The 27,355-nt window shown below is 55.6% G+C and overlaps 1 protein-coding gene across 14 annotated transcripts in view; it reads left to right on the forward strand.

Moving 5' to 3' along the window:
- The first annotated feature begins 677 nt into the window (after positions 1-677).
- Positions 678-27,355, forward strand: part of PAX2 (paired box 2) — a 91,020-nt gene continuing 64,342 nt past the window's right edge. Inside the window, exons 1-7 of one of the 14 annotated variants that reach the window (XM_015460715.3) lie at positions 678-848; positions 1,257-1,367; positions 1,682-1,805; positions 6,707-6,772; positions 12,321-12,431; positions 15,896-16,064; positions 16,790-16,987. In XM_015460715.3, coding sequence (XP_015316201.1) covers positions 1,344-1,367; positions 1,682-1,805; positions 6,707-6,772; positions 12,321-12,431; positions 15,896-16,064; positions 16,790-16,987 — 692 coding nt within the window. In that variant the 5' untranslated portion in view covers positions 678-848; positions 1,257-1,343. Of the gene's footprint in view, positions 1,368-1,585; positions 5,852-6,706; positions 16,065-16,789; positions 16,988-27,355 lie in introns of those variants that run through there. The other 13 variants (XM_010819983.4, XM_010819984.4, XM_010819985.4 and 10 more) reach the window with 13 other exon arrangements.

A 27,355-nucleotide genomic window follows, 5' to 3' on the forward strand; every position in this document is an offset into this window, starting at 1 on the left:
ATCATTGTTTGATTTTTTTAAAAAGAAGTTAAGAAGAAAAGAAACCCCAGCAAAGTCTGATGTTTTAAATTACACACTGGTGGTGAGATGGTAACTCGGCCATGATTTGCCTGAAAGAGTAGAGATTCATGGTCCTGGAGTATGATTTTTTTTTAATTTAAGCTGGGGAGGGGAATTTCCTGGTGGTACAGTGGTTAGGACCCCAAGCTTTCATTGTCAAGGGCCCTGGTTCAACCCCTGGTCAGGGAACTAAGATCCCAAAACCTGTGCGTGGCAAAAAAAAAATTTTTTTTTTAAGTTGGGGAGCCATTATATGGGTTTGGCCTCTGGGTGCCTATGCCTCTCCAGTCCTGAGGTGCACAGTCTTTTTGAAGGAACTTCAACTGAAGTATCTGGGACTCTCGCTAAAGAGCATCCATTACTAAGTGGTCTTGGTAGGCCTTTCGGACCTGGGCCTCGGTCCTTGCTTTGGTGCCTTCTGCCTGGAGCCTGGAGGTGTTTGTGCAGGAGATGGGACCAGCCACAGACCTCTGCCTGCACACTGGGGCTCACCCAGCACTTATCTTGCCTGCTTCTCAGTGTTACTCAGCATGTGTAAGCAAAGGCTGCAAGAGAGTGGGAGGCCCAGAGCAAGTGAGTGGGAGTGTGAAATGGGGCAGATGAGAAAAGAGTTCCTGGGGGGTAGAAGTGGGAGTAGTGGTGCTTGAGAAGTGTGTGAGTGTGTAAGAAGGAGTATAAGAGGGTGTGTGTGGGCAAAGTGGTGTAGAAGTTTGAGGGAGAACTTGTGACCAAGGTGTGAGAGGTGTAAATTCCAGGTTGGGAGAGCCCCGAAGTGGGACAAAGCTCAAGTGAGCCTTTGATCAGGGATGGAAAGCATGAGTGTGCTTGAGAGGTGTGAATCTGAGAGTCCAAGAAACTTGGAGTGAGAAGACCAGAATAATGCGGAAGGGGGTGGTTCAGACGGGTGGGCCTCTGAGCACAGCCGGAGCCAGGGAGGTTTCTGGGCTTTCTCCCTTTCTTCTGAGCCTGCCTCATCTCCTGAAGGCAGGGAAGCCAGAACCTTTTCCTTTTATTCTGATTTTTTTTTTTTTAATGAAGAATGGAAAGAAAATTTGGAGCAGGAGAGGCTTGTAAGGGATTTAGCGAGCAGTTCCACAATGTATTGGCGACAAAGAGTGATTATGTCGCCCAAGAAAGTTGGGGTGCGTCTGTAGGAATCTTGGAAACATGTATTAAGACTAAGGCGTGTGTGGCAGGCGGCGGAGCAAGTGCTGGTGGAGAAAGTGGCAGGGGGCGAACGCTGAGCGTCGTGGAGAAGAGGAACGCACAAAGTTGGGGAACGCATGAGAGTGAAGACGCCCCTGCGTGTAAGGCTGGCGACTGACGGGAGCGAGTGACAGCGAAGAAGAGGGGGGTGGGGTGAGAGGGTGTGCCGGCGTCTAGGCTGGGGATTCGGTCTCTGGGTGCCTGCGGCAGCGCGGCGGCGGCTTGCCTGCGGCGAGCTCGGGGCCGGGGTGCGTGTGCGCGCGTGTGCGCGGGACGGAGAGCCTGGGGCTCTCGGGCGCGTGGCTGTGCCTCGGCGCGGCCGGCTGGGTGAGCGCGGGCGCGAGCGGAACGCACAGCCAAGGCGGCGGGCAGCCCAGGTTATCTGAGCCGCTCGGTCTTGGGTGACTGCGCCCAGATCTCAGGGCGGCGGCGGCAAAGGCGAGACGCGCTGTCGGGCCGCAGAGAAGCCGAGAAGCGAGACCCAGGCCCAGACGGCAGCGGCGGGGAGCAGAGCATGGAACAGCGCGCGGGCCGGGCAGGTAAGAGCGAGGAGGACCCTGAGGCGCCACAGGCAAGGGGGTGACTGAAACGCACGGGGGCGGCCAACTGAGGACTCCACTTCTCTTTATTTCTGGTGCTTGCCGGGCGGCACGGCTGGGGACTGGGACCCTGGGGCCTCTTTCCCACCGCTGAGGCCTCCCGCCTTCCGTCCCAGTGTCCTCTAAACCGACGAAAAACTTTCCACCCAGAAAACGTGAGTTTTACAACTTCTCTTGGTCTCTTTGCAGAATCTGGCCTTTGCTCTCTTGCTTTGAGTTTAGGACTTGATCTTTCCCCTTTGCTTTCCTTCAGTGTAGAAATATTTTACCCGACTTCCCCCAAGTTGGGAGCACTGGGAAGGCCTTAGTTTCTAATGGGGATGGAATGTGGGTGCATGTGCCTGTGTGCTAGTGGGTGGGGACAGGCTGTGTGCACAAGTGTCTGTGCACATGTGTGAGGGTCTTGTGTACTTGAGTATGAGCGAGAGTGTAAGCACTGGTGTAGATAAAGTGTGTGGAGAGAAGGTTCCTCCCAAAATAAACAACTCCAGGGAGGCCTGGGACAAGAAGAGGGATGGCAGGCCCCAGGGGACCCGAGTAGGGAGGAGAATCTGAAGCTCTTACCCAGCGGGCTAAGGCAGTGGAAGGCTGTTCTCCCTCTCTCTTTTCCCTCCCCCAGGACGGCCACCTCCACTGTCTGCCCACTAGGTTTCCTGATGAAGCACAGGGTGGAAAGCCAGGGACCCAAGTTTAGTTTCAGATTGTCAAGGAGGGAGAGGGTTGGATCAGGTTTCCAAGAGTTTTTCAAATAATACCACAGAGGTCAAGGACTAACTCCAGACCTTTTTGCCTCACTCCTCTCCTTCTCCAAATCACCTTCTTCCTCTCCCTCCTCCCCACATCTACCAGCTCAGGCTCTAGTTCTTTCAACTGCTTATCCACCCTCAGCACTGCCCTTTCTGTAGCTTCTTGGCCTAGTCCCTCGGCTACCTCCATTCCCTCTTGGGGGCCTTGTCCTCACTGGGGGAACTTGGGTCCTCAGGAGTGTCAACTGGGGCCTCTTGGGCTTTTAGGGATCTGGGCCACCCCTCCGCACCAGAGGTTTAAGTAGGGAGATCAATAGCAAACAGTTGTAATGATCTAATTAATTATGGCAAAATTAAAAGCGAGTACAAAATCAATCTCTGATGGTGTTGAAGATGGAATTCAATTGAGAGCCCATCTGTGCACCCCCTCGACCGTATAAATATGCAGCCCAAGGACAGACCTAATGGCTGGGCCTTCCTGGGAACCTCTCTCCCCCTTTCTTCCCCTCCTGCACAGAGCTTCTCTCTCCCTCTGAATCTATTTATTTTGCCTCCTACCGCCTCCTGCCCCCACCCCTCTTTCTTCCCGGTCCTGTCTGCTCAGGCTCACGACACTCCCACTTTGCCATTTTCCCTCGTGGAAGGCGGCTCTCACTGCCTCGCAGGCCTGGGGTGTATGGACCTGGCTCCCAGTCCCTGTAAGTCTCCCGGAAGACATAGCCCGACCCAATCCCCAGAGCCTCGGGAAGGAGAAGGCAGAGCGGTGGGGGCATCCTGGGGCACCTCTCCGGGCCCTCATCTCAAGCTTCCTGGCGTTGGGGATACTCCACAAGAGGCGAGGGCGCTTACCCAGGGCCGCCTGCGCCTACCTGCATCTGCCCGATGATCCACTCTCCCGGCGCGGTCGGCCCGGCGGCCGGGGAAGACCGGCTGCGCATAGCATTCCAATTTTCCCTTCCCTCCTTTCCCCGCTTTGGCCGACGCGGGGATCACATTCCCGCCAGCCCAGCCGGGCCTTGGGGAAGGGTAGGGAGGAGCTGCGGAACAGGGCAGGAGGCAGGGCTGGGTCTGAGCAAGGAAATGTTTCCCTTCCAAGGCGCCTTCACTCTTTTTTCACTGCCTTCCTCCGGTCCCTCGGCTCTCCCCTCTTTTTTGAACACCTCTGGCCGAGGCACAGCACAAACCAGGACTCTGCGTGCCCTAGAGGGCCCCGGGTCCCCTCTTAGACCCATACGGCTGGTTCAAAATGAAGCGCAGGAGCGAGCGTGCCTGGAGGACGCGCTGGCGCAACCGGCGCAGACGGGTTTGCGAAGGAGGCGGGTTTTATTTAGTATCGCTGAGCCTGTCCGGAAACAGCGAAGACCACCAGGATAAAGCGAGGGAGGGGGTAACTGGAAAGGATCGGCTATCAGGTCAATTGTGGTTTTTGGCCATCGACGCCTCTACTCTCAGAACCATAAAAATAAGTCCTTTATTTAATAACCTTCCTTTTACTCCACTGGCCTGACCCAGCAGGTTCTCTGCCTCCTTGTCACTGATCCCCTGCCTCTCCCTCCTGTGGCTCTGAGCCCACGCTGAGTTCTCAGGGGTCTTTATCCCCCACCCCCACCCCTCCTACTCCCTACTCCTGCAGCCGGGCCCTCGGGGCCTGGGGGAGACACAGCCTGACGCCTCCCGCCCTCATTTGCCAGGCCTCCTCACCCCGTTATTAATTGCTGTGTTGACCTGCAGGATTGATTGGCGGCCCCGCTGGAAGAGGCTGCGGAGGCCTTGGCCTCCGTGCAGCCTCGGCTGAGGGCAGAGAGGGGAGGGGGAGGTGCTGGGTATGGGTCCTGAGCGCCTATCTCAGCCCCGCCTGGGACACAGCTGTTTGCCTAGACACTTACTCCACCTGCCTCACAGATCTTTCTCACCCTCACAACACTCACACACTCACAGGATCCCTTCACCAAGAGGCGTTCAGCCCTCAAGGAGACACATCAGAAATTCTCCATAGATTTAGAAATTGAAAGAGGCTTCCTCTCTCCATCAGTTTCTTCTCTACCTTCGTTATCCGCAGGTCTTAGACTTCCCGACCAGCCTGTTCAGACATAGCCGGAGTGAACTACTGAGACCTGGGCTTTTTCTCTGTCCGAGATATACTTTGTATCTCCCCCCACCCTCCCCGCCCCTCCTCCCAGGAACAGTTGCAGAAAGTTAAGAAACAATCCTGGATGCAGGTAACCCTTAAAGTCTCAGACCAAAGCACTTTCTCTAGAAAGAGTTCGTGCCCCGACTCCAGAGGGATTCGGTTAAGCCCTTTTGTTTCAAGTTCGGTGGATGGACCGCTCTGGACCGCGCAGGATAGAGGGCGGAGGCTTGTGGCAGCCAGGGATAAGGGTCTGACCCAAAGGCGAAGGCCCTCCCCTCTCCACCCCTCCCCCCTTCCTTAAACCGAGTCGCGCGCGCGCACGTGCGCGCGCACAGACACACAAACACACGACCCCACAGACACAGCAACACCCCGCTGCCCGATTCCAGGCCACAGGCCCTCCGGCTTGGAAGCCAAGCGATAGTGAGCCCCCGGGACATCCCAGTTCCAGGCTGGGGTGGGCAGAGGCGACAGGGGCAGACGACCCTCGGCCGGTCCCCAGAGAGACCCCTTTTCCTTGGTACTCTCCCCGTCTCATCAGCCCTTCTCTCCCCACCGTGGTACCCTCTCCCCTCCGCTCCGGTCCTTTGTCTCCGGCCACTTAGCGGCGCCGAGCAGCCTGGCCCCTGCCTGGGCGGCCCTGCCCCTGGCTTCCCTGTTTGGCTGGCGGGGCTCCCCCTGCCTTCCTTACCCGCTCTCGGCTCTGGCGCGTTCTCCGCCTGCTCCTCACGTCCGCACAGCTGCTGGAAGAGGAGGCAGGGAGGGCGGGAGCGCCGCGGACGGATCCGAGAGAGTAGATTTGGTGCTTGCTGCAACTCGAAGAAAACTCAGCCCGCCCCTCTTCAACTATTCCTCAGCGCCTCGGAGCCGCGCGCCCTCGCCCGCGTTTGGCCCCTTCCTTTCCTTGTACGTTGGCGGTGGCTATTTCACTTCCCCGGTCTGCCCAGCATCTGAAGTTGCGTTCCCCCTGCCCTGTACTCCGTTGCCTTTTGGTTTTCCGCATGTTACCTTCTGTCCCCTTCCTCCGCAGCCCCCTCCTTGGCGGTGGCTTGGAAGGTGTCGCTGGGGACGTCCGAGGTCCGCCGGCACAATCGCCCTTCACCAGCCAGGTCAGGCTCAGGGCTCAGGGCCTGGCTGAGAAGAGGGTTAATCATTACTCGCCACAGACCCTCAGCCTCACTGGGACTCTCTCACCCTGGGGGAGGAAGTGAAGAGGGCAGATGGCCAGGTGGGCACCTCGGCTTGGCCCCAACCAGCCTCCTAGGCCCTTCCAGAGACACGTGCCTTCTCTGGTCCCTCAGCACCTTTCACATCCCTTTCTTTTCCTCCTCTCTCCCTTCTTCCACTCCTACCCTTGGTCAGGCCTCTCCCTGCCAGCTTATCTCCGCTCTGGCTTTGGCAGGTTGACTGCAGGTCCTGGGAGGAACAACTTTCTTTGTTTGGAACCGAACTGGACGGGATTTCCTTACTGTCTCCACCAGCAAGCCACTTCCTCCCAACCATTTTGCCCAAAGGGGACCACGCCTGAGGCCACACTTAACCTGGGCTGTTGGCCGAGGGGTGGGGGTGGGTATTTAACTGATCCTCTAGCAGTTGCAGTGGGGAGAGGGGCGCAGGAAGAAGTGGGAATGGAAGAAAGGCAGGGAAAAAAAAGTAGAGTGATGAACATGGACAAGGGTGCATTTCGACAACAGAAAGAAAAAAGTCTGAAAGGGAGGAACACAGAAAGGAAAGCAGTGAGGAATCCTCTTTACCTTTATAGGGTAGAAGTTGGATGAGAAACATCACCCCCTGCCCTACCCGAGTGCCTAGATCCCTCTCTTCCCTCTTTGTGAAAGGTTAAGTGTTCAGAAAGCTAGGCACTTATTCCTCAATCTACTGTAGACATGTTGGTTTTTAAAATGCTTTCCTATTGGCTAACTCCATGGAGAAGCAAGACAGGTGGAATTATCCCTATTTTACAGGCAAGAAAACTGAGGCTCAAAGAGGCAAAGGGACTGTGCACGTGGAAGCTATTGCTCCTTCCCTGGGTGAGTGGCCCCTTAGCTGTGCAGGGGTCTAGAAGCAGAGGGGGAGGGCTGGCTGTGTCCTGGAGTACTAGAGCCTCACTGGGCCTCTTGTGTCCCCCTCACCGCCTCTAGCTTGTTCTCTGTTGTACAGAGAATTCATTACGTTACCTCCTACCCTATAGCTTTGCTGGCCCAGTTTCTCCTGGCTTGACAGTTTTTGTGTTTTGTTTTTTTTTTTCCCTGCTCCCCAGTCCGGTGGCCCACTGGCGGCAGCCACCTGGCAGGCCCGTGCCGCTAAGAGGCCGCTTTGGTGGCCAAGTGGCTTGCATTGTCGTTTCTCGTCAAAGGGACTGTGAAGGGCCGGCAGGTCGCTAGGACCTCTTGTGAGGAAAAGCCGGGTTAAAGGAGGAGGGGCCGGGGAGGATAAAGGCGCAGCACGTGCGCCCGGCCTCCTCAGGACCAACAGACAGAGCGGGCGGGGCCAGCCGGGAGTCAGGTCCCCCGGGCTTCACGCAGGGAGCCCAAATATTGGGAACAAAAGCGGGGAAAGAAGAGTGAGCGCAGGAGGGAGGGAGGGAGCAAGGGAGGGAGCGAGGAAGCAGAAATTAGGGGGTCTTAGATGAAAAAAAAAGAAAGTAGCTTTAGGGGGAATGTGCCGTGGAGTGTGAAATTGCAGCCCATGGTGCTCCATATTGTACCAGAAGCTCTTCCAAAAAAAAAAAAAACCATCCTCCAACGTGACCAGAGGGCTAGGAAGGGGGAGGGGCGGGGAGAGAAGCGGGAGGAGGAGGAGAAAGGGTCGGGCCGGAGCTGGTCAGGGCGAGCTGGAGTGGGGCCCGAGTGCGTGAGCCTGCCGCTTGGGACCTGATCCCAGAGAGGATGCGCCCCAGGGGCACCCCGGGACCCTGGGGGCCAGTGGGCCTTGGCTGTCCAAGACTTAGATTGTCAGTCGAACTTTTTTTTTCTTTTCTTGTAATTTTTTTTTCTGGTGGTGGTGACTTCCAAAACTAGGAATAATTCTGAAAAGGAGCTTGGCTGTGGAGCTGATGCTCTGCTCCACCCTCCTCTCTTCCCTCCTCTGTTTTCGCTTTTCTTCCCTTTGGACTAGTTTTGTTTTTTTTTTTTTTTTCCCCCTTGGTTCTAAACAGCTTTCCCCGCCTTGAACTTTAATGCATTTAATTTGGTCCGCACTGTGGGGAGCATTTCCTAGGGAGATACATTTAATTTCGGAATTTCTAATCCCCTCACTCAGAGCCCCAGCCCTGGCTCCCCTTGCCGCTCCCCTGGAGGTGGAAGGAGTGGAAGGAGGAAGGCTGGCCGAGGTGTCCAGGAGGGGCATGACTGAGATGCTCCCTGGGCCCCCACCAACCCCTCCCCTCAGAGGCCCAGCCACCTTCCCCAACTGCTCCAGGTCAGGCATCCAGGCCCTGGGTCAGGGCCCTGCCTGCAGAGGGTAGGCAGCCAACCCTCAGCCTTTCTTCACCAGGGCAGAAAGCACTGGGCCAGACTAGGGAATTCAGTCCAGTAAATTACATGGGAAACGTGAAAAGGAGCCGAAGGATTGTGTAGGGAGAGGGTGCAATTAGGGGTAGCGGACAGGGTTTTGAGCACTTCAGTTCAAGCACAGTCTACCCAGAAATGCATCTGGGAGCTCTGGGTGCTAGTTGCTCTTGGCTTGGGGCGCCTTTGCGTGTGTATGCTGTGGGGGAGGAGAGAGAAGCTCAGTGGAGACCATAGCCTCGAAGACACCTACACCCGGCAGAGTAGGCAGGAGACAGCCGGAGAGTCAGGCGGCCAGTGCTCATCAGCGAGGAAGGAGGCAAGGGCGGGGGCGCCAGGCGCCCAGCGAGTCTGGCAGGGAAGGGAGCAGAGAAGGTGAAGGAGCAGAGATCCACAAGGAAGATTTATTGGGCAGATCAGATGCACAGAGGCGGCTAATGAAGCAAATCCCGAGATGGGTATCAGAGCAACTCCCCAAAAGTTTATTTGCCTTTAAATTTCCGCAGGGAGGCGGGCGCCTTGTTTGAAGTGTAAATGCCCCTAGGTTGGGGGGGTGGAAGGGCTGCTTTGAAAACACCAGAGAGAAAAGGTTCATTTAGAGGCAGACGGGAAAAGCAACCAACCCTGACAGGTCGGAGCCCGGGTTGTGTTTGGGGGTGGGTTGTTTTCTTTCTTTTTCTTTCTTTTCCTCTTCTTTCCTTTTTTTCCTTTCTGGCTTTTTCTCCCCCTCTCCTCCTCTACTAAGACTATAGAAGAAGAAAGGGAAGAACAGGAAAGAGAACATCAGAGGGAGAGACCAGCGCCTCTGGAGAGTAATCTGTGCCAGCCCTTCAGCCTGGAGCCCTGGGAGAAGGCAGGGGCTTGACTAAAAGGGTTTCTAATCATCATGGAATATTGCTCTTTGGTTTTCTAGGTCCTTGAATGGGCTGGAGCCAAAAAGGAAGCTGCCAGGGGCTGGCTTGGTGGGAGGGTGGATGTCCAGCTGGCGTAGTGCAGGGAAAAGTGTCTCAGGAGCAGGGCGAGTAGGGTTCTGGAGTCTCAGGGACTACCTGGGAACTGGACTGTCATGGAAGGGTCTTCACTTCTCAGGGGGTACATGTCAAGTATAGGTGTGTGAGCGTAACTTCCAGCACACTTTGTGCACTGTCTCCTTCCTTACAAGAGAAGAAAATCCCTCTTCCTTGCTATGTAAAAAAAGCCTGTTGTCTGCACCCAGACTTCTTCATAGTTTGTGTAACCTAAGGATATGGCTGGCTGATTCTAGAAAAATCTGAGTCTCTGTGCAGACAGGGGTGCTGTCCACTGTCCAGTTTTTCCAAGAGTTCAGACTCCCTAAGACAACTTCCTAGACCAACATAAGGAGACCTGGGGCAAAGGGCTCCTTTAGTATTGAGCTCCTTCTCAGTGAAGAAGACCCTTCTTCCATGCGGGGGGGCCCCCTCATCTCAATTGTGACTTAATTACCTCCCTGAAAGAAGCCCGAAGCTGTACTAGCTAATATCACCCGAGAGCCCCTTGCTCCCAGGCCCGAGAGCCATTCCGTTTAGGCTGCCAGGAACGGTTTTCCTTTCTCGCTCCCCACACCAAGTTAGTGCGTGTTCGTGGGACTGTGAGGCCAAAGGAAACCCAGGAGCGCCATCTGCAGGTCTCGAGAGGAAGAGACTGACCTTCGGGGCTGGACCCTGCGTCTTTCATCTCCCGCCGGAGGGAACCAGCTGGGCCGCCCAAGGGATGTGGGGCTGAGAGCTGGGAAGGCGGGGGCAGGTGGGGAGGAGACTTTTCCTTCCAGAAGTTACTCCGCAAGTGGATTAAACGAACTGGGCTCCGGAGGATCCAGGAAGGAGAGGAAATGCCAGGATCCCAGCAGATCCGACCTTCTAAAGAGTGGGAAGCTTGAAACCCTGTGGGTCTGAACCTGGCCCAAACTGGCCCAAGGATGAAGGGAGTTCTGAAAACCCCCGTGCAAGAGGCCTTATAGGAGTTTCCTCCTACCTGAGTCGGAGCGGGGGGTGAGGGGGGGGGCCGCCGCGTTCGGCCCCCAACCTAGCTGCAGCCTAGGTTCCGGACAGAGAGACAGCGGCTTGAGTCCGCGGCTCTTCTGCAGGCGCCAGGGTCAGCAGGCAGGGGCCAGAGTTGCCTCCAGTACCGGCTGCAAGAGCGCATCGCGGGCTTCCCTGAGCCGCCCTTTTGCAGACCCAGGAAGGTGGCAGGGTGCGGAGAGAGCGAAGGAGGGAGAGAGTTAAAACATCAGCTGAAGTGCCAAGATGATTTATGACAGGAGGGAAAATATTTCATAAAGATCTCCCGGATATTCTGTACTTAACCAGTTAGGAGACAAAGGGCTTCTCCTGCCTGGTGCGTGCGAGAGCTAACCTGAGCGAGCGAGCGAGGGAGCGAGTGCGGACGAGGGCTGCGGCGGCTTGGCCGGGTCGAGCGCGCAGCGCCTCCTGCGCTGGCTCTGGATCCGCCGAGCTGGCAGCGGGCGGCGCTCAGCCTCGTTCGCAGCCTCTTCTCCCCAGCCGGGGAGAGCGAGCCTCGATCTCCCGCCTCCTCTGCCGCCAGCGACCGGTCGTTCTGCACTGTCTCCCTAAGCCCCCTCCCCGGCCACCCGAGGGTCCAGGAGCCAAGTCCCCGGGTTCCCGCACCGTCCGTTGGGTCCCACTGAGGCAGGTGGGTCCCCGCCGGAGGTCTCCAGCTCGATTCTACACTGAGCGTTCTGGACTGTCCAGACCCCTTTAGGCAAGGGGACGAGGGAAGCCTTGCACGCAGCCGAGAGTGGGACGGGAGAGGACAAATTGCCGGACACTTTGCCCCGGAATGAGAATTGGGGGTGTGGGGTGGGGAGGTACCTCAGGAGGGACAGGCGAAAGGGAAGGACCAGAGAGAGGAAGGAAGAACCAGGAGGAACGGAAGGGAACTCAGCTGAGAGTAGCGGGGGAAACAGGACTAGGGATGCGGACCGAGCTGGGGGCTCCGTGGCTCATGCGGGCTCTGGCCGGTGGATGGCAGGGCTGGGTGAGTTGAGACTTCGAGCCGGATTCGGAGCGTGGCGCGCTCTGCGGCCCTCTGTCGTTACCTGAATATTCATTAGACTGGCCGTTCTTTATCCTTATCTAACGTTTATCTTATCGGCGAGTTTCGTTTCTCAGTGTAGTTTTAATCCCAGGCTCCCCTTCCCCCTCCCCCTGGCCCACTCCCCTCCCTCCCTCTTCCTTCGCCCGCTGCTCTCTCCCTCCCTCCCGTTTCCCCCTCCCCTGCCCTCCCCTCGCCGGCACCGGAGTGACAGGCGCGGGGCCCTCCTCGCCGAAGCTCCGGGCTCCGGCGCTGGCGAATCACAGAGTGGTGGAATCTATTGCCTTTGTCTGACAAGTCATCCATCTCCCAGCGCGGGGAGGGGGAGGGGGTCTGGAGGGGGCTTTGCAGCTTTTAGAGAGAGACACACCGGGAGCCCAGGCTCCAGTCTGCGGCCGAGTCTTCTCGCAAACGCAACCCACCTGGGGCCAGTCCAGTGCTGCCGGCGTTGTTCGGCTCCCTCCCTCCCTCCCGGTCCTTCGGCCGCGGCGGCGCGCGCAAGCCTTTTCCGGGGGCGGGGGCCCGGCTCGCGCTCTCCCCTCCGGAAGGCGCCGACTCGGACATCCCGAGGATTGCTACTTCTTTGCCAACTTCTTCAACTCACCAGCACTTGGAGCGGCCCGGCTCCCCGCCCGGCGCCCTCGGGCCGCCCCTGCTCCTCGCCCACTCCCGACTGCCGCCTCTGGATGCCCGGGTTCCAGGGGAGCTGAGCGAGCCGTCTCCCCGCCCAGCCTCAGCCCTGGCCGCAGCTGCCGCGCGCGCCATGCGCCCCCAGGTCCCCCCGGTTCGGCCTGCCGCCCCGGGGCCGTTCTGCTGACCGTCCAGCCCCGCGCCCCGACGGTGGGAAGTTGCGGCCGCTGCGGTTGCGAGCTCCGACCGGCCCGGGAGGAGTCCCCGCGGGGAGCGCAGCGCAGCGCCCCCAGCTCTCGAGCGCCGGGTCGCAGCCGGGAGCCCACTCACCCTCCCCCCCCCCCCGTCCCTCCCTTTTCTCCTCAAGTCCTGAAGTTGAGTTTGAGAGGCGACACGGCGGCGGCGGCCGCGCTGCTCCCGCTCCTCTGCCTCCCCATGGATATGCACTGCAAAGCAGACCCCTTCTCCGCGATGCACCGTGAGTACCGGCGCCCGGCTCCTGTCCCAGCTCGGGGCTCCCCGTCCCACCCTAGCCTGTCCTGTCCTGTCCTGTACTGTCCTGAGGCGTCTCTGGCCTCTTATGCTCAGGTCACATCTTGGAGGCCACCCTGGCTTCTCCTAGTCCCCACTTTTCGTTTTTCCTCTTTCTCCCATTTCTCGGTATATCTAAAGACCCTTCTCTTCCTTCTGCCTTATGTCACTCATACTTCTCCTACTACCTGCCTTCCTACCTCCCGGGTGCCCATCCTTTCTTCCTTCCTTCCACCTGCTTCTTCTTAAATAGTGGATCCACAGCCCATGACCCTGGCTCCAACCACCGCTCCCCTGGCCACCCTCTTGCCTGGGGCTGGGAGACTAATGGGCAGGCAGTTTTTAGGGTTTTTTGTTATGCTTACTTTGTTTTCTCTCTCTGTTTGCCTCCCCATCCTTCCTCTCATCTGTACCTTTCTCGAACTTAGAGTGTGGTTGTCCAGGAGAAGACTCCCCGCACAGGCAGCCTCAGTGTCAGGACAATCAGGCAGAAGAGCGTGGGGGTGGGGTGCCCCCTCCTGACCCTCAGCTCCCAGCTTCTCCTGGCCCTACCAGCCCAGGCAAGGCTTCATTCGGGCTGGTTTGAAATACTTCCTTTCTCATCTTTTCTTTCTTGCCTTCCATCCTACTTCCCCTCTGGTGTCCTGGAGTTGGGAGTCTGAGATTGGCCGGACCTGGTGGTCATCTTTCTCTACCTTTCCTGGGGAGATGCTCTAAAAACAAAGAGGGGTTCCAAGGAGAAATCGAAGTCAGCGAGAATCACATAGAAAAGCCTTCCAGGCGGTCCCAAAGCTTTGCTCTCCTTCTAGTTCTAAACACTCCTTGCCAGTCTCCCACTCCCTGGTAAGGATGATCCAGCCAGTAACCTGGCCAGGGGATCAGAAAAGAGGGAGAAAAGGAGGTGAGAAGAACAAAAGGAAGGCAAATGCCAAAGCTGGGGAGAAAGGAGAGAGAAACCAAAACCAGGGCTAAGAAAGAGCAAGAAAACAGAAAAAAAAAAATGTTACAGGAAAAAAGAGAAGGGGAGAAAATAAATTTAAAATAGGAAAGGAGGACTATTTAAATTTGAATTTATCTAATTCTTGTCCTATGTCTTTAGCTTGGAAAACAATTCAGAGATTTTTTTTTTTTTGCAGGCTTTTTCTGCCCCCCCCCCAAAGGTAAATAGATTCTAAATAGAAAACTTCTCTGTAGATTAATAATCAAGGATGATTTGTAACTTTTCACAAGGAAACTTTTTAGAGCTGGCTTGGATCTGTGCTTTGGACAAGAGAGCCCAGGAGGGAGGGAGAGCTGCATTTTTCTCTAAGCATTTATTTAGCATATATATGTGTATATATGCTTTTAAAAGTACTCCTGGGATAAAATATATTTCCCTAAATAATTTCCAAGCATACACAGGAAATCCGAGCCAGAGACCTCCGGCTGCCGCCGGTTTGTGCGAGCCGAGCCTGAAATCCTGTCTCCTTTTCGGAGGGAGTGGAACCAGGCTACCACACCGTCTTCGCCCAGCCAGCCGGCCTCCTGGCCCCGCTGCCTCTGCTCTTTCTCTCCTCTCTCGCCGATTCCGCGGGTGAACTGCCGAGTCCTGGCCGCCCACTGGGTACCACTTTGAAGCCCAAAGGGGAGCAAGGCGAGCCGAAGGTGGTCGAAGGAAGGGCGAGATCGCGGCGCGGGCTAGCCGGCCAGCAGCGGCAGCCGGAGTCGGCGCCGGCGGCGGCGGTGGCGCAGTCTAGGCCCGACTCAGCACCGGCCCTCGGCCCCAGCCCTGGACTCCCGCGGTACCCCCTTTCTTTCCCCACCCCTTAGATTGGGGTCGAGGGGCCGGGCCCGGAGCCCGGGGAGGCTGAATTATTCATCTTTAATCTGCCCGCAGCTGCCGCCTTTTCATACTGGTAACGCGAGTTCTCCCGGGGCCTAAATTATTGATGGTCGGCTTTGGAGGGAGGGGAGGGGTGAGGAGTGGGGCTAGAGGTAGGGAACCTCGCATGGGTGAGGGGTAGGGTAAGAGGCTTCGGCCTCCCCCGGCCTGGAGATTGGAGGCCTCTCCCTAGAGGTTTAGCCGGCCCCTATTCTCGGTCCCCCCAGAAGGGGACGAGAGAGCAGCGAGCCGGGTGCAGGTGTCCCCGCTTTCTCCGAAAGTCGCCAGAGGCCAGCAGGACAGGGCTGCAGGTTGTTGGTCCGGTCAGGTCGGACTCTGCCGCTAGAACTCTGTGCTTGGATTGCTCAGTAACTGCGACTGCGTGTTGATGGCTCTGGGTGCAGGATTTCTTGACTGCTGTGAGTCAGGGAGAATGGGGCGCCAGGCAGCGCCTTCAGGCCTGGCATCTGGCGACCACCTTGGCTCCGAGGTTGGGCGCCTGCAGTAGGAGTCAGGTTGGAGACCCAGCACCCTCCTCTTGCCCAGGAGAGCAAACGCCCTTGTTGTTCCCTTTCCTGAGCGGCAGCGGAGGTCTAAAAGGTCAGAGGAACGCGAGCTGGCTGAGGCTGGCTGCACAGGGTGCCCTGTGAACCTTGAGCCCACCTAGGTGACCTGTACCATGAGTCCTGGGCGAGGCGATGGGTCCCCAGCCTGGCGCAGCGCTGCAGGAGAATGAACCCAAGCAGTCTGCATTCTGTGGTTGCTAGCGGGCACCTCACGGCTCTCCACTGCCTCCCTGTCTCAGAGCGCAGCAGACTCTGGGCCCCTGCCTCTACAGCCTAGCCCCTTCCTTCCTTCAGTTGGCTTTCTTTGAACTTTAAACACTAGGCAGGGGGGAAAATATGGCTCCCCAAATACCTAAAGATAAAAAACATAAAGGAAAGAAAAACTCCCTGCCCCCCCCAAAAAAAATCACAATAAAAACACGGGGAAAGATGTAGGAAGACTCCAATTCCAAATAAATACAAGGAAATAGGGAGCAGAGGGGAGAATGTCAGGGACTTAGCTCCTATCCTACCCAACACCCCAGAATCATCCACGTCCAAGCAGGCTCCGACAACTCCCTCTCGCCTGCGGCTCAGGCGGGATTCCGCACGGTCCTCCGCCCGGCCCTCTCTTGCCTACATTCTTTCCTGCCGGCTTTGATTCCCACTTGGCTGCTTTTCTCCCCTTCTTCCCCCTTTACCCCCTCTCGCCCCGCTGCCCATCCCTTCCTCACTTTCTCCCTGGCATCGTACCGGTTTTCGAGTCGCGCGTCCTTTCCCAGCCCGCCGCCCAGCCTCTGCGCTTCCGCGTCTCTACAGCCCCGCGGCTCCCTGTCCCTAATCCCCTGCATTGTGATCGGCGTCCGCCGTTCGCCCGCGAGCCCAGGAACATGCCCTCCCGCCCTGCCTGCTCCCTTCGCCCATCCTGGGCCGCGCGCGGACCCTGACTAATGGCCGGTCCCTGCTGTGTGTGGGGTGTTGTGTCTTTTTCTTGTCTCTCCCCAGCAGGGCACGGGGGTGTGAACCAGCTCGGGGGGGTGTTTGTGAACGGCAGGCCCCTGCCCGACGTGGTGAGGCAGCGCATCGTGGAGCTGGCCCACCAGGGCGTGCGGCCCTGCGACATCTCCCGGCAGCTGCGGGTCAGCCACGGCTGTGTCAGCAAAATCCTGGGCAGGTGAGGGTCGTGGAGCCGCCCCTGAGAGATGCCCCCGTCTGCTTCGCGGGCAGGACAGCCCTGGGTCTCCAGCTGAGGGCTTGGCTAAAAGTGCAGGTCGCTAGCGGGCGTGGGAGATCCCTGACTGGGGCTGTCTGGAGAGCGGCTCCTTTTGGCAAGGGCACGCAGGTGGTGACTGCGGCCCCAGAAGCGCCGTCCAGCGCGCTTGCCAGGCTCCAGCGTCCTCCCTGGGAGAGAGCCGGATTCCTGTCTTCAGAAACGGAAGGACAGCTCTTCTCTTTGGAAGGGAGGGTTGGATGAATAGGGTAAAGGTAAAGATGGGTGCCCCGAGAAAAGAAGAATCAGCTTGAGAGGTGCAAGGTTAGTCCTGGTTCCCATAGGGGCCCTGTGCTCAGTGGGAATGGGCGGGAGGCCTCCAAGTGCTGTTCCTCCCGCTCTTCTCAAATGAAAGGCCAGGCTTCCCCCATCGCCTATTGCAGCTGCTGTGTGTGCAGCCTTTGGTTTGACCACCTTCCAGGAGAGAGTGTCCCTGTTGTCCCTGCCCTCATCCTCCGATGTATCCCTGCCTTAGCCGAGTGGCTCTGGAAGCCCACTCAGACACGCTAGGTCTTTTCCCTCCGCACCACCGCCTGCTGCGGGAGAGTGGCTCAGCGGCTCCAGAGCCTGCAGCCCCACTCTCTGCCACCACCTGCTTCTCACTGACCCTGCTTGCTTTCCCCGTGCAGGTACTACGAGACCGGCAGCATCAAACCCGGAGTGATCGGTGGCTCCAAGCCAAAAGTGGCAACACCCAAAGTTGTGGACAAGATTGCTGAATACAAGCGACAGAACCCAACTATGTTTGCCTGGGAGATCCGGGACCGGCTTCTGGCAGAGGGCATCTGTGACAACGACACAGTGCCCAGCGTCTCTTCCATCAACAGGTGAGTAAGCTACGCTGGGCTGCAGGGTGGGGCTCCCATGCACCAGAGTTTCTCCCAGCTCCAGCTTCATTCTTTCTCCAGCCTCTGCCTGCCCTTGCTCCTAGGCCCCCAGGTCCTTTGGGCAGGGAGAGGGGACCTGGGAGGCAGAGAGAAAGACAGACAGACAGGGCTGTCTCCAGCTCAGGACTGGGTATTTCCTGCCAGGCTTCTCCCGCCAGAGTCCTGGAAATGAATCCAAGTGTTTGTGGTAATTAAGACTCCAAGATTACGAGCCTCGGTATCTAGAGACAATCACAGCCCACAGCTGAAGCCTTTAAAATGACCAGTGTCCTATTCATGGCCTCTAAACAGACTTTCCTTTCTAAAGGCATGCTCCCTTCCCCAGGGGCAGCCACCTGTCCTGGCTCCCCACCTCCCCCCACCCATCATCTTTGCTGACTCCTATAAAGGTGGCCTTGGGAACCCAGGCCTTGTTAGCCAGCTCCACACAAATTTCTGGCCTATTAGCACCAGTATCCAGGCCTGTGGAGCAAACACCAATGACCAGCAAACCGCTGGCAGGGAGCAGAGAAGCTAGACAAGGAGTGGGATGCCAGGTCAGGAGGGAGAACTCTGGACCCTGAGGCTGAACCTCAGGAGATGCCTCCAACCACCTAGAGTACCTGTGTCCAGGCCTGAGGCTGCACTGATGATGGGTTCAGGCACAGGGTGACAACTCAGGCTGGAGTCAGTTCAATATACAGTAGCACAAGTTAGCCTCCCAATCTTCGAGCCACTCCAGTGTGCTCTCCAGGATACGTGCACACTCCACGTATTTACCACCCCACCCAGGCCAGTGTACACATGTGGCAGGTACAGCACATAACAGGAGCACTTGGAGATGGGGACCCAGGATGGCTTTCCCATCACAGAACTGTGCAAGCTGACATCAGCAGAGACCCTGTGCAAATTCCAGACAGCCTTGGCCAGCTTTTCAACCCCGGCCCCTTGCATTTTAAGGCAAATCCCCAAATGAGAAAAAGGCTGAGGGTTTCATACCTGTGTTTTTCTTTACACTCTTCATAGGCTCATTATCAGAGCAACTAATAATTCAGCTGGTGCCTTTTTCTGAAACTGGCATCACGTATCAAGGTTCTTTTTTTTTAAAAAATATTTTGCAAATGATATGGAATTATCCCAAATCATCCTGAAAACAGCAGGTAAAATTAGCTGGTAGAATGTACCTTGGCTAAAGAAGATTCCCTCTGCCACACTCGTGCTGTAACGTACTGCGAGGCGACCCCAGAAATTATCCCACTGTGTGCCATCTGTATTAAAATGGTTATTCAGTTATGAACAGGGTAACATAATACTGATCAGCTAATTATACACCCTCCGAAAACCCTCCAGCTCCCTGGGCCTGGCTCAGCTAGGTATTGAGAGCATAGCGGTTTGACATTCAGACACCTTCCAAAGGAGCTGGAGAAAGACTGGGTCCTCCCCACCCCCACCCCGCACTGGGAGAGGAATGAGTCTTTTGCATTTAAAAGCCAGTGGAGGAGGCTGGAGAAGCTCTGGGGCTGGAGCAGGAGTGGGAAGGGTACAAAGCAGTGTCTCCTTTCAACCTCTAGGCTGGTTACTGGTCTAGGGAGTGGGTTTGAACTGGGGTCTTGGGAGGAGAGAAGCCCTGCTGAGGAGCAGTGTTGCTGGGACTGGGTGCTAGTGTTCTGGAGCAATCTTGTTGTGATAGGATTTGCAAGCCTTTGGAGGAGCCCAAGATATGTTTGGTTAAAGCAGTGCGCTTCGCTCTGGGGGCATGGAAGATTGGGGCAGTCAATGCAGGTGTGGTGGCAGCACCCCTTGCCTAGCACCCCTTCTTCCCCCCTCTCCCCACTATATACCCCTCACTGGCTAAGATGTTTTTGGGAAGCTGGCTTATGCACAAGTTTGGGAATGCTCTCATTCTGAAAAGCCACGGAGAGCAGGGGACAGATGACCCCAGGACCAAGCTCCAGAGGCCTTGAGGTGCACTCACCAGAACGGGGAGAAAGTAGAAGAGTGAGCTGCTAGTGGGATGAGAGTGGGAGAACGACCTCGGTTTAACAGCTCTGACAGCAGCAGAATTTGCTCAACACAGAGCGTGATCACCGGAGGGACACAGAGGCTACCTTTGGGTGTGGAACAATAGCCATCTGTGGTGTTGCTGGAGATGGCAAGGGAGTGGGAAGAGAACGGGAAGCCGCTGACAGCACGGGCAGCCAGCCCTGGGTCTGCAGTGAGGCTTCCTATCTGGCTTTGTCAACAAGGCTTGGTCAGAGTTTTCTTGATTTTGCATTGTGATTCATATGTGGGAAAGAATTCTGGGAGCTTCCTGGTATGCTGCTGAATCGGGTCTGGGGGAATGCATCTGGGCCCAATGCCCTTAGCATTATGCCTCCAGATGCTTTGCTCTGAAGGGGAAGGTTTATCTGAGATGCATTGCTTCACCCCAAAGGCTTCTAATAGTGGGATTTCTGCTGGTACTGCTGATGCCAGGAACTTTGTGAATTCTCACTCCCCGTAGGAGGAACCTGGAGATGTTCTTCTGTGTCGAAAGTATGGTGTGTTGGGGACTGGGTGGTTCTCAAGTTTAGACCTTTACTGTGGGTGAGGTGCCCCTTGTGTTGGGCACTTTATAATACTCACAGTCGAGGATGTGTCTGTACTGGCTGTTGGCAAGAAAGGAAGTCCACGCGCCAAATCGCAAGGGTTTTCATCTTCTCCTCCCCCAAACAGATGCTGTCGCCGCACTTGAAATATGCTATTATGGTTATAAACTAAATTGCTTTTCCTGCTTTAAAAATGGTTTTGGCTTTTTCTGATCCTGTCGTGATAAAGGCTTGGACATCCAACTCCCCTTCTCCATTGGCAAATCCTCATAGCAGTACCTCTCTGAGCCAATGGAGTAGATAAGGGGGGCCTTCCCAATCTCACCCTCACTCCCAGAAACCACCATCAAAATCCGGAAGCTGAACTGGATTGTTTAGCATGTGGAATTTATCTGAATGGCTCTCAATTTTGGGTTACTGGTCATTGAGTGTGGAGTTGCCAGCTCTTCAGCTTGTGCTTAAACACTGCTGCTGTGTATGTGGGGGGGGGGTGGTGTTTATAAACAGGTGACTTGAGACTGAAAGCTCGTGTGGGAAATGGCCCAGAGTGGGGAGGAGATGGAAGGACACCCACCCTGCTAACAGTCACCTACCTAGTTACGTCGCTGAGCAATTGGCTAGGCAGGAAGGATTTTCCTGATTATATGCCAACGTCTTCAGGTTTGGCCGTTGCTCTGGGAAGGGAATGTAGCTCCTTTGAAGGCACAGGCGCAGACTCCAGTGAGAGTCAAGTGTTCTTGAAGATCCCCTGAGGGTACTGTCTTGGACTGAGCTGACAAAGAGGCCATCGATCTTTTAGCTTTCTCAGCCGGCACTATATTTTGTGGGACCAGGGCACTCCCAGCTCCTAGATCTTTCAAGTGGACCCTCCCAAAGTCAATTTCCCACCAATCACCTGCTACCCACACCCTTCCTTTACCTGTTTGGCTTATAAGTGAACATATGTATTCTCCTAGCGGTGGCAACACTGGCTTCAAGAAGGCACCAGCCCCAGGGCTGTTAAACAGTTCCATCTTGTGTCACCTGCAGGTCTTCGTCAGAATCTGGCACTGGGGTGACAGGTGGTCTAGCTGTTCATTCAGAGGTCTTTCCAAGGAAGCTGGGAGCCACTCATCCCAGCCAAGGGAATGCTGAAGACACGTTCAGGGCTGGGGTCTGTGTCTTTTCTGAGACTCAGGTTCTAGAACATTGCATATTTGACTCTTGGACAGACCTGGTTTGGCACAAAGCTGGACCAGAGAGGCTGCATTGCCCACCACATTTCTGTACCCTTGCACTTGTTTGGTGGTCAGGGCTGTTGGTCTCGTGGCCAAGAGCCAAGGCAAGTAGGTAGGTTAAGAAGAAGGCTTCTCCCCACAGAGGAATGGGAAAAATAAGGATAAAGGACTTGCTTTGTGTGCCCCTCGGTCTTCTGGATCAGGCCACCTCTAGGGACAGATGTGCCAGTTTCTGTCGGAAGACCCTTGCCTACCTGTCCTTCCCCACAGAATGTCTCCTGCTTCTAACAAGGCTTCTCCTCATTAGAATAGCACGTGAAGTAGTCACGACTGCTGGCACTCTTATTTCTTTAAATGAGCTGGAGTTGTCCCCCTGAAAAGCCATCTTTGTTCACTTAGTTATTTTAGATGTCTTGGCCAGCAGTTGTATTGGTCCAACTGTTTCCCTGTGGGCAGGCTTTGAGTGGGAGGCCAGGCCACAAGGTGGCTTTCAGGTGAGAGTGATGGCTGGTTGCCCTGAGTTCTTACCTCCACTGGCAACCCTAGGAAACAGGAAGACAGGAGGGGTTGTCCGTAACGAAAACTCCAGGTGCATTTTGGAGGGTGATTCGAAGAGGAAACTAGAGGGGGGAACCCTAAATAAATAAAGTGTGTCCCAACTATTCCGAGAACTCAATAAAACAATCACATCAAATATGAAGAGGCATAAATCTTGTGTCTGCACAGGTAACCTACTCAATTGCTTTTATTATCGCTCAGGCTGCCTCCATTTATTACCGTCCACAGTCTGGGCAAAGGAGCTTGCGTAGAGGGTGGTCTCCAGTGCAATCCTACACCCCGAGAGGCAACAATCAGCCCATACAGCCAGGGATTTCGATGGGAGCTCGGAAGGGCCCATCTGTCTGCATGAAAACCAATCAATAACTCTGTAACCAGAGCCCTTGTCACAGGGAAATGGACAACACAACAGTTCAATACAGGGGCCACGGGGGGAATTAGCCAAGTGGAGATAGACCAGACAGGAGGAGCCCCTGGAGAAGGGAGACAGGGTGCCTAGTGAAGGGAATATTTGGGAGGGAGTGAGATGGAGCAATGGCTTTGTGTGCATATAAGAAGGAATTATTGTGCAAAGTAGACCCAGGGGACTGGAGGCACCGTTGGAAGCTCGGGTGCTAGGGAACAGTTGGGAAGTGGGCTTGTTCCAGTATGTGAGACAGTGTGGTTGTATATGTGGTGGTGTGTTTGTGGACTAGATCGTTATGCTTGCATAGAAAGAATAGCGATAGTAGTAACTGATGTGGAAGATGAATCAACCTCCCCACTCCCCACCCTCCCCAGCCTGCACTCTCTCCCTCTGAGTCCACAAAGGAGTGCCTTAAACCAGGGGCTTCATTTTCTGTCCCCAGCTCCCTAGATCTCCAACTCCAACTGCTCTGAAACTTCACCTCTTAAAGTTCAGGTCTGTTCTTAGCCCTTCCTTATTGCTACCTGGAGTTGGAGTTCTTCTTTTAAGAGGAAACTGTATACTGGAAAGAATTCCTCTCTCACTTCCTGTTCTTTAAAAGAATGTAGTATAGGGTGTGAACCTGGCCTGCCACTTCCCTGAATCCCTGCTGTTTCACCTCACCCCCCACTCCCTCCACCGGCCCTCCCCTAGTCAGATTCTCCAAGGGGGAGTTTCTTGCATTCATGCTGGGGAAACAGGTACAGGTGCAGCCACGTCCAGTGCCACTCATCCAGCCACGTGGGTGAGCCTAGAGAAGAGAGAAGGGCCTCTGGTAGATCTCATGGGTGTGGGACAGTGTCTCACAACCAGTGCCCAGTAACAGGTAAAGTATTGAATGGGTTTAAAATTAAATCACTGTGGGTTTATCTGTCTACCACTGAACTACTGGGTTGAAATGTTTTTCTCCCGTTGAGCAGGTCGTTGTTTCGGTGCTCTGAAGGTGCAGCTTGAATACATTCATGATGGTTTATGGGCAACAGAGGTTGTGGATTTGTGTGTGTTTGTGCCTACTTGTGTCTGTTCCTTGGTAAATGGGCTCTGAGGTCAAGAGCAGAAAACAGAGGAAGGCCCACACAGCGTGGCCTGCAGTCACAGACAGACTGGACACCTTGTCCCTGGGACCATCAGGCCAATCGTTGATGCGGTCATCAGGCCACTGGGCAACAGTAATAGGGCTGAGTTGAGGAGTCCTCATTCCAAATTTGGAAAAACTGGGGCCAAGTTTTTCTTCAATTTTTATTTGTACTGTAGCACTCTATTTAGCCCTCAATATGAGGGGCTTTGCTACAGTGATGCTCCTTTATGATAGAGAGCTGTGTGATCCACTGTCCATCTCCACTTTGACACTTGAGTCCCAGCCCTGTCAGCAGAACTAGTAAAGGACCAATTGCAAAAGCAGCTAAGAAGATGCCCTTCCTGGTGCACCCCCTTGCTGCAGAGTTACGGTGCAGTGGCCCATCAAGGCCCACCATGCCCCCAGCAGGAAGCATGGCAGCAGCACTGGGACACGGTCATGGGCATAGCTCCCAAGTGCCAGGCCTGAGTTCCAGCCTCCAAATCCTGCCTGAGGAATCCAGGTGCCAGGGAAATAAGAAGCTGGGGCAGGGCAGGGCGGGGGAGGGGAGGGCAGAAACAGCTGGGAACCAAAGAGGGCTTGGACACCAAACCCCGCGGGGCATGATGGCAGAGGCAGATGCTTGGGGTCTGGGCGCAGGGGAGCTATGGAGGGTGTGGGAAACCAGAGGAGGATGACCTGGGACAGGAGAAGAAGAAGCATGGCCCTGTGTAGACCTGGGAGCTCTTTGCTAGGAGGAGAAGGCACGTAGGAGGGAGATGGGCGAGGCTGCGGAGCCAGGCTCCTCTGTGGCTCATCCTCAACAACCACAAAAAGAACTGGACTCTTGTGGGTTTTGAGTGATAATATGATAAGAAGGTATTTGAGTTTTTCATGAGAGAGAAACAGAGTTATTGGCATCCTGAAGAGGCTGGGGTCTATTGTGGGGCTATGCGGGAAGGAAAGCAGTGCCCTGAAGTCCAGACTGGTGACAAACACGTTAGTGGAGCTGCTGTATGGCTGCAGGAGTCGTGAGGACAGGTGCCTCCAGGACCCCACGAGGAAGGTTGGTGGGAGAGCTGAGGAGGCTGGGGCAGAGGTGGTGAGAGCCACACAATCAGGAGCTGGATTGCACAGGCCCAGCCTAGAGGTGCTGAGATTTCGCTTTTAAAAACTCTGTGTTGGTCAAATAAAATACATCTCTGGGCATGATTCAGTTCATGGGCCACTGGTCTGCAGCCCCTGGTCTGCGTAACTGGACATAACTTACCTCTTGGCTTCAGACCAGAACTGTCACCTCAGGGTGGGTATCGGGGATGTGACATTTCCAGAGCCCCTGAGTCCTGGAGCCCCTGAGGAAGGGAACGAGTTCTAAGTCCCCATAGCTAGAGGAGGGGAGGGGGTGATGTATGTGGAAAGGGAAGGACAAAAGTAAGAATGAGGAGGAAGAGTGAGGAAGGAGGTGATGAGGCTGAGAGGTGAAAGGCAGAGGCTTGGGACCTGGCTTCGCTGGGCTGGGCTTGCCTGGGACCGAATGTGTGAGAAGGTTGCAGGGAGCCAGAGCTCTGAGCGGCTGGTAGAGCAGGCTGCTGGGGTGGCCTCCAGGAGAGGCTCGGAAGGTTGTTAAGGAGAAAAGGGGAGGCCAGCCTGGGAGGAGAAAGGTGGCGGAGCAAAGGATGTGGTGTGGGAGCTAAAGTCTTAAGACCTGGAGCCCACGGTTGCCTGTACCAGGGAGCATGCCGCAAGGCAGGCGGGCAGCAGCTGCGGGGCTGCTGCAGTGCGGCCACTCCAGCCTGGTCCCTGGCAGAAGGGAGAGTGGGAGGGAAGCCAAGAGGAAGGAAGGGAGGGCCGGCTTCCTGGGTGTTCCAGGTTAGAGCCCCCTCCACCTGGGAGCCCTGGCCACTTGGCTCTGGACTCCTCTGCCTGCTTTCAGCCCGGCACGAACTCCGCTGCAGCGAACCCCTCCCGAAGCCATTCAGGAACAGAGGAAGCCAAAGGACGAGCTGGGTGGCTCCTGGCAGCAGGAGGAGAAAGGGCTGTGAGACAAGCAGCAGGCTGCAAGGGGAGCTGTGCCCACTGTAAGCATAGTCAGTTGGAGAAATGATGAGAAGGACTCAGGAGACTGGAGGAGGGCAGAAGGGAGAGCGCTGGGGCCCTCCAGCATGAACACACGGGAGCGAGCACTGGGACAGCTGCCCCCGGGCCTCATGCGCCCTCATGGCCCCAGGGTCTCTGCTGGGTTGGTGAAGGAAGCCTAGGGTGACCAGGAGCCTGTGGGCAGCCCCCAGCCCGACAGGCCCCAGAGATGGTTAGGGAAGAGGCCTTCATTCTGCCCTGTATCCCGTGACCTTTCATCCTAATTCTAGAGGACAAGATGGTGCCCGCCTAGCGTGTGGTAGTGAGAGGGGTTGGTGCGTCTGTGTTGGGGGTCTCCATGTAGCTCTGTTTTGGAAAGAGTGGGTGGGCTCGTGGCATCTGGCCAAGTCTTGCATTCATGCCCTGGGAAGCTGTCTCAAAGGGCCTGGCATCACCAGGAGCTCTTAAAAGGCTTTAGCTGCCCATCTTGTCCAGTGGGCAACAGCAAACTGGTTTGCCTTTCAGAGGGTTTCCAGCTGAAGGCATTTTTGGTTTTCAGGACAAAAGTCTCTGCCTTCACCAGGATGGCCCGCCTGTTTGGGATGTTGTCTGAAAATCATGGGGTTGATGAGATGGTCAGCATCTCAGTGGGTGGATGAGGGGGGCCCTATTGGGTGCACAGAGGGTCCCAGCACAGTTTAGTCTGTGTGCAGGCACGTGTGCACTTACTCTGCTGGAGGTGAGGGTGTGGAGCCGTGTGCGATGCGGGACCGGTGTGTGTGTGACACGCTACTGGGAATACTAGCAGCAGCTGCTTGGCTGGTGTCTGCTGAGGTCCTCACAGGGAGTGTACATTTAGATAGGGACAAAGGTCAAGCTATTTATCTCCTTTTATCATCTGTGGAGTGGGTACCTCCCCTCCCTCCCCTCATCCCTTGTCCTCTCCTTTCTCTCTCTCTTCCTCAACATTACTCAGGTTAGCTGGTTTGAGTTAGGCGGCGAATCTCAGTAGACTCTAAGGGAAGAGTAAAGAGAATTCGATAAGATCAGGAAGGCCATCGTTCCTCTAGGGACCAAAAGAGGTTTCGTGTTCCGCACACTCTGCTCTGCCTCTCTGGAGGAGCTGACACACCAGGACAGTCGCCTTCCTGCAGACTGTGACTGCGAGAGCCGGAGAAGAGGGCGTATCCCTGGGCTTGAGACTAGGGCTGCCTTTCCTGCTCACCATGGGCCTGGGGAGGAAAGTCTAAGAGAGCCCAGGATGAGAGAGAAAAGTGGTAGAAGAGAGATGGCTGAGATGGAGAGAAGCGAGAGCCAAAGCCTGGCTTTTGACTGAGTATGTGTGTTGGGAAGGGAGTCGGGGGAGTGTCTTTTTTTGGGGGTGGGGATGGGGGTAGAGACTCTGAGATCTTTTAGCCAGTCTGCTGGGCTGATCACTCAGCTCGCTGCAGAGGGTACAGCCCTCCTAGAAATTGTGTTCACGCTCCCTCTCCCACCCTTTGCCCTCCCAATCCAGCACACGTATGCCTCTTTCCCTACCCTTGTCTCCCTTTAACTTGGCTTTGAAGACACAGTAATTCCTGACCCCAGGGAGACAGCTTGGAGGGCAGTGCAGACCCCTCAAGAGATGGCTTCCCAGGTTGGATACAAAAAAAAAGTTGAGAGAAATTCATTTCATGGCCAGTGGCTGCTTAAAAAAGGCGATTCCAGCATACGAATGTGATAAATGTTAACTGAGCATTAATCGCATTAAAGAGGGCCCTATAAACTTTTCATTTCTAATTAAATTCGTCCAGTGATGCTGCCCAAGCGAGTACTCTGGGCCTTTGTTTATGTGGAAAATTAAAATGCAAATACAATGGAATTTATTTCCAGGAGTGGAGTGACGGGCTGGCCCCTCTGGCTACTGGTCTCCCGGCCTGTCAAGCCAGGTAACTGCTCCTTTGGAGGTTCTGTCATCCTTGGGACACATTCTGGTGTGAAGGGAGAGGCCAGAGTTCAAGGTCAAATAGAGTTAGAAATAGAGGGGAAGGTGTGGAAAGAATTGAAAAGGAGAAAAAGACAATAGATAGCCCAGAAATAGAGAAAGAGGCGTTATCCCCATTTCCCACCTTCCCCCTCCAACACCCACCTCTAGGAGAAGGGACCCCAGACGTTGCTTGTGAGTAATGTCCTGACAAGCCTCCCCTGCAGTTCAGGGAAGAAGGGCGGATATGGGAGGGAGAGTTTGGAGAAGCAGCCTTGCCAGCAGATGTGGGCTTGCTCCTCAAAGAACCAAGTGGTCATCAGCAGACAAGGGTCCAGGGCTTGGATTTATCTCCAGCAGTTTGAGGGCCGGCTGCTGTCCACATAATGGTTCCACTGGGCTCTTCCTGCCAGTGCCAAGTG

This window comes from Bos taurus, chromosome 26 (genome assembly GCF_002263795.3).
Source record: "Bos taurus isolate L1 Dominette 01449 registration number 42190680 breed Hereford chromosome 26, ARS-UCD2.0, whole genome shotgun sequence".
NCBI lineage: Eukaryota > Metazoa > Chordata > Mammalia > Artiodactyla > Bovidae > Bos > Bos taurus.